Source organism: Lagenorhynchus albirostris, chromosome 1 (assembly GCF_949774975.1).
Source record: "Lagenorhynchus albirostris chromosome 1, mLagAlb1.1, whole genome shotgun sequence".
In the NCBI taxonomy this organism is placed as follows: domain Eukaryota; kingdom Metazoa; phylum Chordata; class Mammalia; order Artiodactyla; family Delphinidae; genus Lagenorhynchus; species Lagenorhynchus albirostris.
Genome location: NC_083095.1, coordinates 178,366,636 through 178,379,979, shown reverse-complemented (window position 1 = coordinate 178,379,979; position 13,344 = coordinate 178,366,636). Strand labels below are relative to the sequence as shown.

Here is a 13,344-nt window from a genome sequence, read left to right as displayed (position 1 = left end):
CTCTAATTCACCGTCTTCTTTTAAATCATAAAAATTGATGTTTTGCAACCAGTGGCATTATATGGGAGTTGTTTATGGAGGTGCTGCAGGGAAGATTAGTGGTAGAATTAAGAACAAGATGACAGCTGGGGAGAGAAATCTATGAAGAGACATCACATCAGTGACATAGCAAGAGAGTGAAAGAAGCATGTTGAACTCGAAGATACTGGAAGAATATCATGAGTAAAATTATAATATGTCTTTCGCTGACGTTGAATAGTGTTAATCATTACACTAACAAATTTTTACTTAAGGAGTTATATTAGGTAGAAAATGCCCAGATTGACCCCAATGTGTAAAAAAGATACTATCTTAAAATGCTTCTACCCATTAGATGTTAATGTCCCTGACAGCGCTCACACTGGAATATTAGTAGAAATGATGTGGAATTGTTTTTACTCAGTGTTATCATCTAGGTCTTAAAACATTTGCTATGAGAATTTCCTAATTTATACAATTTTACACATCTGAAAGGATAACCAAAGTAGGATGGTTTTTGCAAATTATTAATAGGTATGGAATTTCCCAGGAACTTTTATTCAAAGGAAAAAAACTTCCAGGTTTTCTCCTTCTCTTACCTAATATGCCATTTTCCATTATTGCTCTTTAACAAACAAAAACCTTCCAATACAATGAACGTGAGTTTTAGGACATTCTTTTGGAGAAAGAAGTATAAATGGAGACAAGGAATGTGAGCGCCTACATGCTTTGCCCTTGAAGAACCAGGTAAAGAAGCCCAGTGTGCGGCTTTGGGTGTTCACGCCCCGTGAGATTTCCAGGTGGGAAAGGAAATGGTAGGAGAAACTCCCTGATGTGTCTGGCCAAGTGTGCTTAGGCAGCAAAAGCATTTACAAAGGAAGGCCCGTGGCAGTTTGGAACTGGCTTCAGTTCAGATTTTTTCGGCCATGGAGGAGGTCTTCCTTAAACAAATCTGTTAACATTTTAGTTTTGGAGGGAGCACAGCACATTGTAGATGTAAATGTACCAGTTCCTATTTCTGTCTGAAGCGGCTCCATCTCACCCTCCCTGAGACCCCATCCCTTCATGAGTAGGTCTGATTTGATCTAGTCTTCAGAGCTGTGCCTGGCCTGTGTGTCCTGGTGCTGCGTTTGTCCCTGTTGCCCCTTTGCCGTTAGAAACTTTTCTGTGCAGAGCACGGGGCTCCTTGGGCCCCTCCTGCTGGATGCGTCTTCTTCATGGAGGTCTAGCAGTTGTTTCTCATGTTTAGTGTGTGATGGCAGATCCCAGCCTGGGTTGAAGTCTTTCTCTCTTTCTCTCTTCCCCTCCCTTCTCATCCTGTCTCTGTCCCCACCCCAGTTTCATGCTGTTTCCTTTTCTTACTACATCTGGGCTCCAAAGCGGCCAACCTCAGGGAAGCTCTAAACTATGGGGCAGGATACACGTATGAAGAGTTGATATTACAACTGAGACAGTTTTCATTTCTTTTCACGATTCTGCTGTCATTCCATAATGGCTCATGTTGGCATCCTGCTTTTTCCTGCCTTGGAAGCAGACTGGTGGTCCTCAGTCCACACTGGTGAGTCCTGCCAGTGGTTCATGGCCGGGCCGGCTCTGAGACCCCTTTTGATTGGTGGGTGTCCATGATGTGCTGGTTATTAGATAGGTTGAATACCGCCCCGTGGAGAGACATTACTAGTGTTACTGTCACAAATTCCGTATTTCACATATTTGTTATATTTATTCATTTTGTGTCTGTTTGCTTGACCTAGTGATATATGGGAGAGGGGTGTTGAAATCTCTCACCATATTGGTGAATATGCCAGTTTTTCCTGTCATTAATATTGCATGCATGTGCACACAATCTCTCTCTCTCTTTCTCCCTCTCTCCTTATATATACGTGTATACATATATACACACACACATATTTTTTAAAATCTACATTTAAGGTGATGCTTTTTTGGTGACTTGAGCCTTCATCACTATATAGTGTCTCTATTCTTTTTTTTTTTTTTTTTTTTGCAGTACATGGGCCTCTCACTGTGGTGGGCTCTCCCGTTGCGGAGCACAGGCTCTGGACGCATAGGCTCAGCGGCCATGGCTCACGGGCCCAGCCGCTCCGCGGCATGTGGGATCCTCCCGGACCGGGGCACGAACCCGCGTCCCCTGCATCGGCAGGCTGACTCTCAACCACTGCGCCACCTTGGAAGCCCCTATAGTGTCTCTATTCTTAATAATGCCTTACTTTAAAAGTATATTTTGCCTCATTTTAATATAGCTATTTTATAGTGGAGTTAAAAAATATGACTATATATTGATCTTTTAGCTAGCAGATGTAACCCATTTACATTTTTGTGATTATTGAATTGTTTCTCCCAACTGTTAAATTTCTATTTGTCTCGTTATTCTATGCTGCTTTTTGTTTCTATTCTCTTTCTTTTTTAAAATTTTATTGAGTTAGAGTTTTGGCACTTTTAAAAAATTTGATTTTTCCCTTTTATAGGATTTGAATTTATGTGTTATATTTCCATTCTTTGTGGTTACCCTTAGAATTTTATCACATTTATTTAAGCACAGTTTAAAATTCAGTAATGTCTTAACCTTTCTCATGAAGAACAGAAGGACCTTAGAATGCTTTATTTTCATGCTACCTTCTCATTTTACTATCAGATGTTTTAGCTCTGTCTTTTTCCATACAATGTTGTGTGTATGTGGGTGTGTGTATGCGTATGCATGTGTGTGGTGCATTGCATTTAGCATTTTATTTGCTTACCATTCCTTTTTGCATTTCAGCTTGTCCTTCTGGAACTATTTTCTTTTTTGCTGCATTGCATCCTTTATAAGCAGCTTCATAGAAGACCCTGGTGGTGGTAATCTCTCTCAGGGCCTGGTTATTTTAAAATGTTTTATTTTTCACTTTTAAAGATAATTTTGAATGATGTGAAACAATCATTATTGCTACAAAATGGAGTTGTTCTAATTTGGGAGATACTTAAAATTGTGTTCAAACCTTCTATCATCTCCCCACTATCCAATATAGTTATGATCTTGACCCTTGGGTAAAATTACTTCCTTGGGTAAAATCAGAGCATAAAACGATGGTCCAAAGAAAAGTCATCAGGCCCTCACCTGACTCAGAAAGGCAGAACTGAAGAGTCAATTTAACAACGCGAGGTCAGAACTTTTGCCTTTTCAATGTTCGTAAGAGATAAAGTTGCATTTTCTTAAAGGAGATAATATACTAAAAATGTTAATACAGTTCCTCTTTCATGAATGATAAGTTGTTAGGCAGAAGAGGGCCTAAGGTCCCCAAGACTGCCCCCAGGTTTGATGATTCTCTAGGAGGCCTCCCAGGACTCAGCCTAGAGTCATACTTGTGACTATGATTTATTGCGGCAAAAAGATACAAAGCAAAACCAGCAAAGGGAAAAGGCGCATGGGGCAGAATCCAGAGGAAACTAGGCATGGGCTTCCAGAGTTCTCGCCCAGAAAGTCACGTGGGACACACTTAGCTCCCCCAGCAATGAGCTGTGACAACACGTGTCAGATGTTGCCAACCACTCAAGCTCGTTAGAGACTCAGCTCCCAGGGTTCTTACCGGGGGGCTCTTCTGCCTGGCATGTACCCAAACTCCAGACTCCCGGAAGGAGAGCAAGTGTTCTGCATCAACCTTATTGTTTGTACAAACAGCTTAGGCACAGTGCTCCACCCTTATCAACTAGGGATGCTGGGAACCCTCCCAGAATCCAAGTTCTTAGACACTAGCCAAGGGCCAACCTGGAAAGCTGGCTTTTCATAGATAGCATTTGGGCCTGCTCTATTTACTCTTTTCTGCACAGGGCCCATCAGTTAATAATGCTATAATAATAAATGCTTTTGACACCTGAGTTCTGTTCTCAGATTTTCTAGTTTGAGTAGAACTGTAACCGTGGTCAGAGAAACAGAAAACTGGAGAGGGTGGGTAGACTTAAGTGCTGGAGGGGAGGAGACTCAGACAGGCGTCATTGACCCACACTGTGGCGCAGGATTAGAGGGAGACGGCAGGCCATTTGACTTTGCCAGGCAGGGGAGAATGAAAAAAAAAGATCTCTGGTCTTTTTCTGGACGATCTCTTGGAAAATCTTGAAACAGCTAGCGGTTGGAAACAGCTAGCAGTCTTAAACTTGGTGGCCTCTTATAATGTTAGAGATCTATTATGTAGGGTCCCCAGCCTCAGTACTGCAGATATTTTAGAGTGGGGGCCGTCCTGTGCACTGCAGGATGTTACGCAGCATCCCTGGCCTCTGCTCACTAGATGCCAATAGCATCTGTCTCCTCACCACCTCGCCCGGTTGTGACAACCAAAACTGTCTCCTGACATCGCCTGTTGCTAGCTATCCTCCAGGGACAGTGGTTGAGAACCATTGTATTACTACAGGGTTTACAATAAATAAATTCATAACGATCTTAGCTTTATATAGCTAAGTGGTTTGCTCGTATCTCACACTTAGAGTAGTTTTCCATTTATAAAGCTCTTTCATGTGTTTCTAGCAAGAGGCTATATAGATGAAGGCAATGAGACACAGAGGGTAAGTCACTTTGCAGTAAAGCAAAGAGAAAGTAATAGTAGAAATAATAGTAATAATAACATTTTTTGTTATTAATAATAGATATTTCATTGAGTGCCTGATGAGCCAGACACTGAAATGCTTTACAGGTGTTCATTTTGCAACAAGCGTAACAAGTGCTATCATTGTGTTGATTTTACGGATGAGGAAATTGAGGCCAGAGAGATTAAGAAACCTGCCAAAGACACACAGTAGGTGGAAAAGCCAGGTCCAGACCCAGGCCATTTGGCTCCAGTGCTCTCGTGACCCCTGGGCTCTGGATAAAAAGTGAGAGGTTCTGGATTCTTGCTCTTCTCTGATAGTGTTCTGTCTCATTACTATCTCTGTGGAGGTTGCCATTTGCTTATTACACTGCTTTCCTCACTCCGCCCAGCTCTGGTCTCCTGGTTTACATACAACTTTTCCTATATTCTTGTCAACTGAATCTCACAGGGATGAAAAAATTGGGAAGCCCTCTTCTTGTGACCTAACTTCGCTGTTTCAGTTGTAGTCTTCTGTGATTATCTTGATTCTTTCTCTTTTTATTTATCTTTAATGTAGCATTTCATCGAAATCTGGATTTGTTGCAGCTGTCAGCCTAATCTTGACACATACGCTTCATCCAATTCCTGCATATTTCAGCTAAGAGGCTTCTGTTTCTGATGCTTAAACATTTCACGATATTCTTCAGATCTTTCCACCACTTCCCAATGTGTTATTTGTCATAGTTCCATGATTATATTTTATTATCCAGGAAATATTTTAATGTACCAATTTATCCACCCCATCTTTTGGGTTTTTTTCTTTTTACTTTTTTCCTGATTCCTTTTCAACATGTGTTTTTTCATGCCCCCGTGCCTTATGCCCCAAGTTCTGTCCCCTAATATGGACAAGGAGAAAATGTCCTTCTTCCTCTAAGCCTAGTGAAGAAATCATCTTTCCTGGAGCTTTCTTTTCAAGACACTTATTTTAGGAAGTGTCTACACTTCTACAATCATTTAAATGCAGGATTTGTGTAGAGCTAGAATTAACTGTATGGTACCGTCAATTAGTTTTAAAATGCTTTGCTTCTCTGTGCCTATGATCCCATGAGGGACCACTGAGCCCTCAGTTTATTTCTGGGTCTGTTTTTCATTTACGGGTGGGGCAGTGAGTGGGTGGGAGTTGAGACTATGACTTCAGAGCAGAATATCGTCAGATTAGATGGACATTGCTACGTGGACATGATGTTGAGAAATCCAGGATTTTCAGATGTGTCCAGTTTGGCAAAATTCATTAGGTTTCTCCAGATGTTGTAATTATTATTTTTAATATAAATAGTGTGTGCTGCCATGTCTATAATTACATTTACTACTTCTGTGTCTCATGGTTCCAACTCATGAGACGATTCCACTCTCTTTTGATTGTTAGGCACTTTTTCCCGAGACCCTATTCACTTGAAATTTTTTTTTTAAATAAATTTATTTATTTATTTAATTTTGGCTGCATTGGGTCTTTGTTGCTGCACGTGGGCTTTCTCTAGTTGCAGTGAGCGGGGGCTACTGTTGTGGTGCGTGGGCTTCTCACTGTGATGGCTTCTCTTGTTGCGGAGCACGGGCTCTAGGCGTGCAGGCTTCAGTAGTTGTGGCTCGCGGCCTCTAGGCGTGTGGGCTTCAGTAGTTGTGGCGCACGGGCTTAGTTCTGCGACATGTGGGATCTTCCCGGACCAGAGCTTGAACCCATGTCCCCTGCATTGGCAGGCGGATTCTTGACCACTGTGCCACCAGGGAAGTCCTTCACTTGAATTTTGCTAGCTCTGAAGATAACTTTGATCCCCAAAGCCTTAGGTTTTAATCCATTGTAGTGCTCATGACTCCTAGTAGTTTCAGATATGAATTCTTCCTTTCCTCGGCATTTTTTATTGTGGTTATTAATACTAAGTTGAATTTTTCTTCTGGATCAAAAATTTGGATAGTTCCTTCTTGTTATGCATCTTCAGAGAAAGTTATGTTACCCATTATTACAAAATCATTAAATTTTAGGATTGGGAAGGATATTGGAAAAAGTGCAAAGTATTACAATCTGTAGTCCTCAGTATAATTGCTCAGCATGTCAGTCAGTTTGTTGCTTCGGCCGTCACGTGAGCAGAGTATGTCCTCTAAAAAGGAAGAAAGAAAGAAAAAAGCAGAAGCTTTTCAGTTTGTTTTTCTTTTCAGTGTAAAACTTTGTTCCAAATAGAACTTAGTATGGGTTCCCAATATCAAACGTGTTAAAGTGGTGTTTTATTTATATGCATGTATTTTGTAAGTTCAAATCTATCACCTTTTCTCATTATAAAATCAAATGGTGGGAATAGATTATTTTCATGAAATGATAACTTTAAAATGGGAGATATGAGTGGCAAGTGAGGTTTTGTTAGTATCCAAGTAGACATTATTTTTGCCTGGTGTGGGCCAAGTTCATGTACATACAGAGAAGCAATTGCAAATTGAATGTCCTGCCCCCACACAACAGTTCAATTTTCCATCTTAGAATGCTGTTTAATTAAAAATTCTGTTTAATTTTAAAATTCTGTTTACTTAAAAATTCTGTTTAATATTTAATTTATGTTTAATTTAAAATGTAATGTTTACCTTTTAAACATAATTTTTAATTAAACGTAAATGGCAGGAGAAGGTTGTCCCCTCAAAGTCTGCCCGTAAACTGAGTTAACCTGCAAGTTAGTATAGTACAGTCTCAATGGGTTAAACTTTCTGTAACATGTTTGAGAGTAGATTTTAATTATAGTTTCAAAAGTAGTTAAAATACATACATAACATTTTTGAATTAAACATTGTGGAAATCCTGAAAATCTCTGTGAAACTTTATTCCACAGAATATATTTTGAAAGAAAAAAGTGCTAATTTGTTATTTTAGCTTTAAAGTATACCAATACATACATAATGGCTACATTTTAAAGTCCAGTGAAGTTCAGCTTTCCAAGATTGAGTTGCAAACATTCTAAAACACACTGAAATTGTCTGCCCAGCTTCACCTGTCTGGAGCACAGTTCAGAAGTAGCCCCCAAGTAATCTATAAAAATATCGAATCACTGTGTTGTACACTTGAAAGTAATAAAATGTTGTAAGTCCACTATACTTCAATAAATTAAAAAGAAAAAGAAGTAGCCCCCAGAGTGTGTGGCTGACACGAAGTCTATGACTTCAGGATACGGAGAGGGAGACACCTTGCCTATTACAGCTTCCTCACTTGAACCAGTAACTCTAGTTTTACCAACATTTCACTAAACTTGACTACTCTCTAGTTGCTTACCCTGGGATAGAAGAAGGAAACCAGAAGGGAAGAAGGCTGTGCAAGGCCAACTGCTGTGTGTGAGAAATGATCTGTTTGCCAGTCCAACAGACATAAAAGTGCAACGATCTCATGGGATTTAGGCCATCCCAACCTTTGTAAACTTTGAAAGCACTCCTGCTTTGTATCATGATCTGATAATGTCTATTTAGATGACCCTGAGTTATCATGAAAAAATTTAAATTAGGTTTGTATCTGCTCTAAGAAGGCAAGAAAATTATGGTGAAATAGTGAGGCTTAGAGGACTTTTGAGAAACCACAGGAAGATTTGGAGGGTGGACATCACCAAGGAGAGGGGCCAGGGAGAAGGAAACAGGGAGTGGGGGCTCTTTGAGGGACAGCTCTGAGCTCCACAGCTCTTGTGGTGATAGAGTCACAGCAGCCAGAGATGTACCCTCCGTGCTGGCTGGGCATGGGGAGCAGAGGCAGTCGCTGGTGTTCTTAACCACACATGGGAGTAGACGCCATAACTCCACCACCAGGAGGGTTTGTGTGTTTGCGTATATGTCATTATGTATGATGTAATGCGGTGAAGCTTTCTGTAGCCTGACATGCACTGTGGTCATATGGCTTCTTCTCTCCCCTGTTTCTCCTACCCTGCTCCCTCCCTCCCTCCTTCCCTCCCTTCTATTCTTCTTTCCACAAATATTTATTGAAGTCATATGAGCCAGATGCTGGTAGGTGCTGAATGTGCTCTGACAAGGGACAAGATAGCCTGTTCTTGCGGCTGCGGAACTTTCCTTGTACTGTGAGACAGAGACATGTCAATAGGAACATACAAATGAATACGAAAAAACTTATAATGGGACAGAAAGTACATTCTAGGACACATTTGTGAGACCAGAAAGGCTTCCTGGAGAAAGTGAAATCGAAGGCGAGACCTAAGGGATAAAGAGGAGTTAGCCAGAGAAGTGGGGTGTTCCAGGCCAGGGAAAAGCATGCAGGGGAAAAGCATGCAGGGGAAGAGGTGGGAAGGAGAGGGGTGAACTTCTCAGCCAGAGTGTGGATGTGAGCGAGAAGTCTGCAGAAGGCTCATCGTGGGGGCCTTGGGGGACAGGAGGCTGGACTTTTTTCTTGGATCAATGGGAAGCCATGGAAAGGTTTTACTCAGCAGCGTCAGGTGATCAGGTTGGCATTGTGGAAAGTTTGCTTTGACGAGTTGGATTAGAAGGGCAAGTCTGGCACGTGTTGTAGTTATCTAAAAGATAAACGTGGCCTACAATGAAAAAATGCAGTGGAGACGAAGAGAAGTAAATATAATCGACATGTTTAGGAGATAAAATCAATAGACTTGGTGATGGACTGATTAGATGTGTGCGGAGTCAAGATTACTCCCAGGTTTCTAGTGTGGGCAACTGGGCGCTAATAAATGAAAGAGAATACACGGGGAAGAAATCGTTGTGGGATTGTGGTGGGATGATGGACTGTTGGATTTCAGACTGAATGTGTGGTGAATATGGGGTATGCACAAGTGGCAGTGCCAGTGGCTCTGAAATTCAGGAGGGAAAGCTGGGCTAGAGATGTAGATTTGGAAGTGATGAGCGTGCATAGAGGGGGTACCCAGAGCTGTGGGAATGAGTGAGATCACCCCGGCAATCACCCAGGTGTACGCTGAGAAGAGAAGAAAGCCTGTTAGAACCCTGAAGGAGGATGGGCAGAGGGGAGCCCCCAGGAGACAGAGAAGGAACAGCTAGGAGGGGAGAAGCTGGCCAGGAGTGTGTGGGGACAAAGACACTGAGGAAGAGGATGGAGGAGAGGCTAAGCAAGAGGAAGCCCAAAAGATGTCTGTTGGCTCCTCTGTGCTGCAGGAAGCCATTACAGCTTTAACCAGGGAAACGTCTGGAAACAGGAGCTAGGATGCATAGCATTGAGGAGAGAGCTGGAAGAGATGAGCAGAGACAGTGAGCTTAGTCCTCTTTGTAAGGAAGTTTGGCTGAAGGAGAGAACAGACTCTAGGACCTCATGCTGGAGTAGTGTGGGTGGAGGGAGGGGTAGAAGTCAGGGGAGCCTTGAGTGCGCTTGGGTGCTGACGGGATGTAGCTCATAGAATAGAGAAGCGCAGGGTGAAAGCGTAGGCAGGCAGTGGGGATAAGTGGGTCATAGAGGGTCATGAGAACGGAGGAGGGCTTGGGACCCAGAATAATAACAGAGAGGTGGCCTTGGCTAAGAGGAGAGACACCTCTTCCATTGGGACAGAAGGGAAGAATAAAACAACTGGTGTTCAAGTATTGTTTTGTGTCACAGTATTTTAATCATGTTCTTTAAAAAAATTTCTCCACAGACACTACCCAAAGCAGTCCTTCACCACGGTGGCAGATACACCTGAAAATCTTCGCCTGAAACAGCAAAGTGAATTGCAGAGTCAGGTAATTTCTGAAAGGCCTATTTTTGTTACATTCGTTCTAAATGTTATTCACAAGGCCGCTCTTCGGTCATCGTACTGTTCATGCCAGGTCACCAGCCGGTGTGCAGACCGAAAGCGGGCCTGGGTGGGCAGACCGGGCAGAAGCGCTGAGTGTCTGTTTTATTCCCGGTCTTGGATCACCCTGATATTCTCGGTTCTGTTATCCACAAGGGACTAGGGCGAGTAAATGAGTTCTGGTCAGAGTAAGTGTTTCCCAACAATATTGATTTATTTGGTCCTAAATATTTAAAAACATTTTATAAATAGCTTTTCCACACTGCATATGTAGGGGAGAAAAGAGGTGTTAACTTGACCCAATTGCAGTGAGTGTGGGGCTAACACCCTGTCTGTGTATCTCACACCAGCCACTAGCTTTGTTTTCATCCTGTCACTTTATTCATATTTCTTTCATATGTCACACTGACAGCATGAACAAAGATTAGAACACCATGATTGGCTCCCAGTCAACCATTTTGGATGGAAACGTGCCTTCAATATGGCGAAACACATCAGTTAAGACTAGGGATTTGAATGACAGTGTTTTCTTCAGGGACACCCCGTCTCTTCTTGAGAAACCTAGGGTGCTCTCTTTCAGAGAAGTTCTCCTGCCGGCCACGGTGTAGGACTGCCGAGCAGTCCTCAGCGTGTGTGCTGGGCAGCCACGTGGCGGCCCACTGGTCAGCGGCGAGGTAAAGTAACACTGAGGAGCGGGGAGGGAAGGCTGAGTTGAGGTCCCCTTTCCACTGTTCATTGGTTGTGGCCTTGGGCCAGCCACTGGGATTCTTTGTGCTGGTGTAAAGTGAGACAGTCTATCTGATCTTGTCTACCTGTCTTGAGGGTGGCTGCAGGTGTCAAATAGGTAGTTAGGTGTGAAAGCATGTTGAAAAGTTAAAAAAAAGATTGTATGACTGTGGAGGCTGATTATGAGTACCATGGTCCCTGAGAATCCTCGATGTGAAAAAGGAGAAGAGTAGACTTCGTGAAGGAGGGAGGTGTCTAGCTAACACTCTTTGAAAATGTCAGTTGTAGCTGTTCGTAATGAGAGTAGTCAGCTCTCAGTTGCAACGGATCTAATTATTTCCACGCGGGTTTATCTGATCACAGGGGAGATGGTAGTTCCCTCCATCCTCTTTCTGGAGGACTTGGGACCACTTCCCAGTCCACTTAATTAGAGGAAAAAAACTCCGAGTAGGGTTTACTGTTGGTTAACAACGCCATGAAGACTTGGTTGGCAGTTAGTTTTCGGTTTATGTAAAATGCTAATTTTCCGTGTGCTAAGCTATTAGTTCAAAAAATTGAGTGCCGGCCAAAGAGAGGCACTATTGCAGAGCCAGCAAGAACACCCCTTGCTCATTCACACCGCGGAGGGTGCCAGGACTTGGCTCCTGTCTGTGCAGCTCCAATATGCCTTTCTTCTCATCAAGTTAGGATTAATTAGGTAATTCTGGAGAAGTACTTCGAGCACATTGGAAAACAGAACTAAATCAAGCAATCAAATATCTGTTTCCTGCCTGTTACATGTCCTTGTTCTGTGCAATAGAATTTATAATTAGTTAATCCTCTCTTCACAGAGTTCATGGGGTGTCTGAGGAAACAGGACTAACATACCACCCCCCCACCTCGAGCAACTATGTTTAATTTAAAATAAGGACTCAGAAATGGGGGGGCAAGTATGGGTTGGTCTGGTTATGCTTCATGCTGGCGGGGTAGGGGTGGGGGGCTCTGAGTGGAGCCTTGAAGGTTGACAGAGGATCTGATATGAACCCTTATCTCCTTCCTTTAGAGAGCACACCGCTCCCTTTGGGTTCAGTTAGTGGTTATAGGTGTCGTCTCCTTGGTCCAGGAACAAGCATTTATTGTTTTCCCACCACACGCCTGACCTCTGGAAAGGCAAAGAAAAAAGGAGTCACTGTTTCATGAAAGGCTGATTTTATTCTCCCTCAGGTAGGTAGCAAGCTGCGAACTTCAGAAGACACACACATGCTTCTGGGCTCGTGGGACAGGAGTTCATAGAGGGGCACAACGCGCTATGGGGTCTCCAGGCAGTGGTCAGGTGAAGGCATCAGATTTTCTGTAAAATTTTGCTCAAAAATCATCTCCTTCAGAAAGAAAATGTAGGACTTCATCAGACAGATGGCATGGGGAAATGCAACTCAGCTCAAGAAACACGTGTTGACTACTTACTATGTACAAGGAATTGTGCTAGGTGTCGGGGGAGCGAAAAGCATCACCACCACCATCATCGTCATCATCGTCAATCTTGCTGTATTCAGGGCACATAATTTTACATGTACTATTTCATTTCCTCTCAAACAGCCCTGTGAGACAGGGCTATTTAGATGAAGCATTCAACCTTTAGAGAGTTTAGAGAACTCACCCTTTCAAACTTAGCAAGGAATTGAACTTGGAATAGAACCTAGATCTGTGAGCCCCAAGTGTCCACAATCTCAACCAGTACTCTGGTCACATTACTCAGAGAGCACCTAGAAAAGGAGATGTGTAAGCAGATACTTTCAGTACAAGCCAATAGGGCAGTGTATGTAAAGGTAGAAGGACTCCTCTCAGGTGCAGAAGTCCTCTCTCTCCCCTTCCTCCCCTCCCCCTTCTTCTTCTCTTTTCCCTCCTCCTCCTTTTTCTCCTTCTCCTTCTCCATGAGCAATTAAAATACTTCTAGAGTGTTTCTACCTTTGCAAAGACATGGAAAGATATCTACCCTAATGGTAGTATTCATTACTATCAAATCATTTAATGTTAGCATATTAAATGATTTGGTTCTGTGGTAGAGCATTTCCTTTGAGTTTTGATACCAAGAATTCTGAACAGCTCAACAGTTTTGGTGGAAGATTGACTATTAAAATTTTATTTACTTGTTTTGATAACCTGTGATGCTAAATGAGCCAAATCTCTTCATTACTCCGAGTTTTGAAATTCTGAAATCCTTTAGAATTGTTTGGTTAAAACTCCTGTTTTTTCTTTTAGTTCATTAGCTTACCAAATGAGCCCAAATGAAGGGAAAACAAAAATAA

The 13,344-nt window shown here is 42.5% G+C and overlaps 1 protein-coding gene across 1 annotated transcript in view; it reads left to right on the top strand.

Moving 5' to 3' along the window:
• Nucleotides 1-13,344, top strand: part of LOC132528802 (WAS/WASL-interacting protein family member 3-like) — a 227,781-nt gene that overhangs the window by 114,668 nt on the left and 99,769 nt on the right. Inside the window, exons 4-5 of the mRNA XM_060164897.1 lie at nt 10,196-10,280; nt 12,267-12,371. Of these exons, the coding sequence (XP_060020880.1) occupies nt 10,196-10,280; nt 12,267-12,371 (190 nt within the window). The remainder of the gene's footprint in view (nt 1-10,195; nt 10,281-12,266; nt 12,372-13,344) is intronic.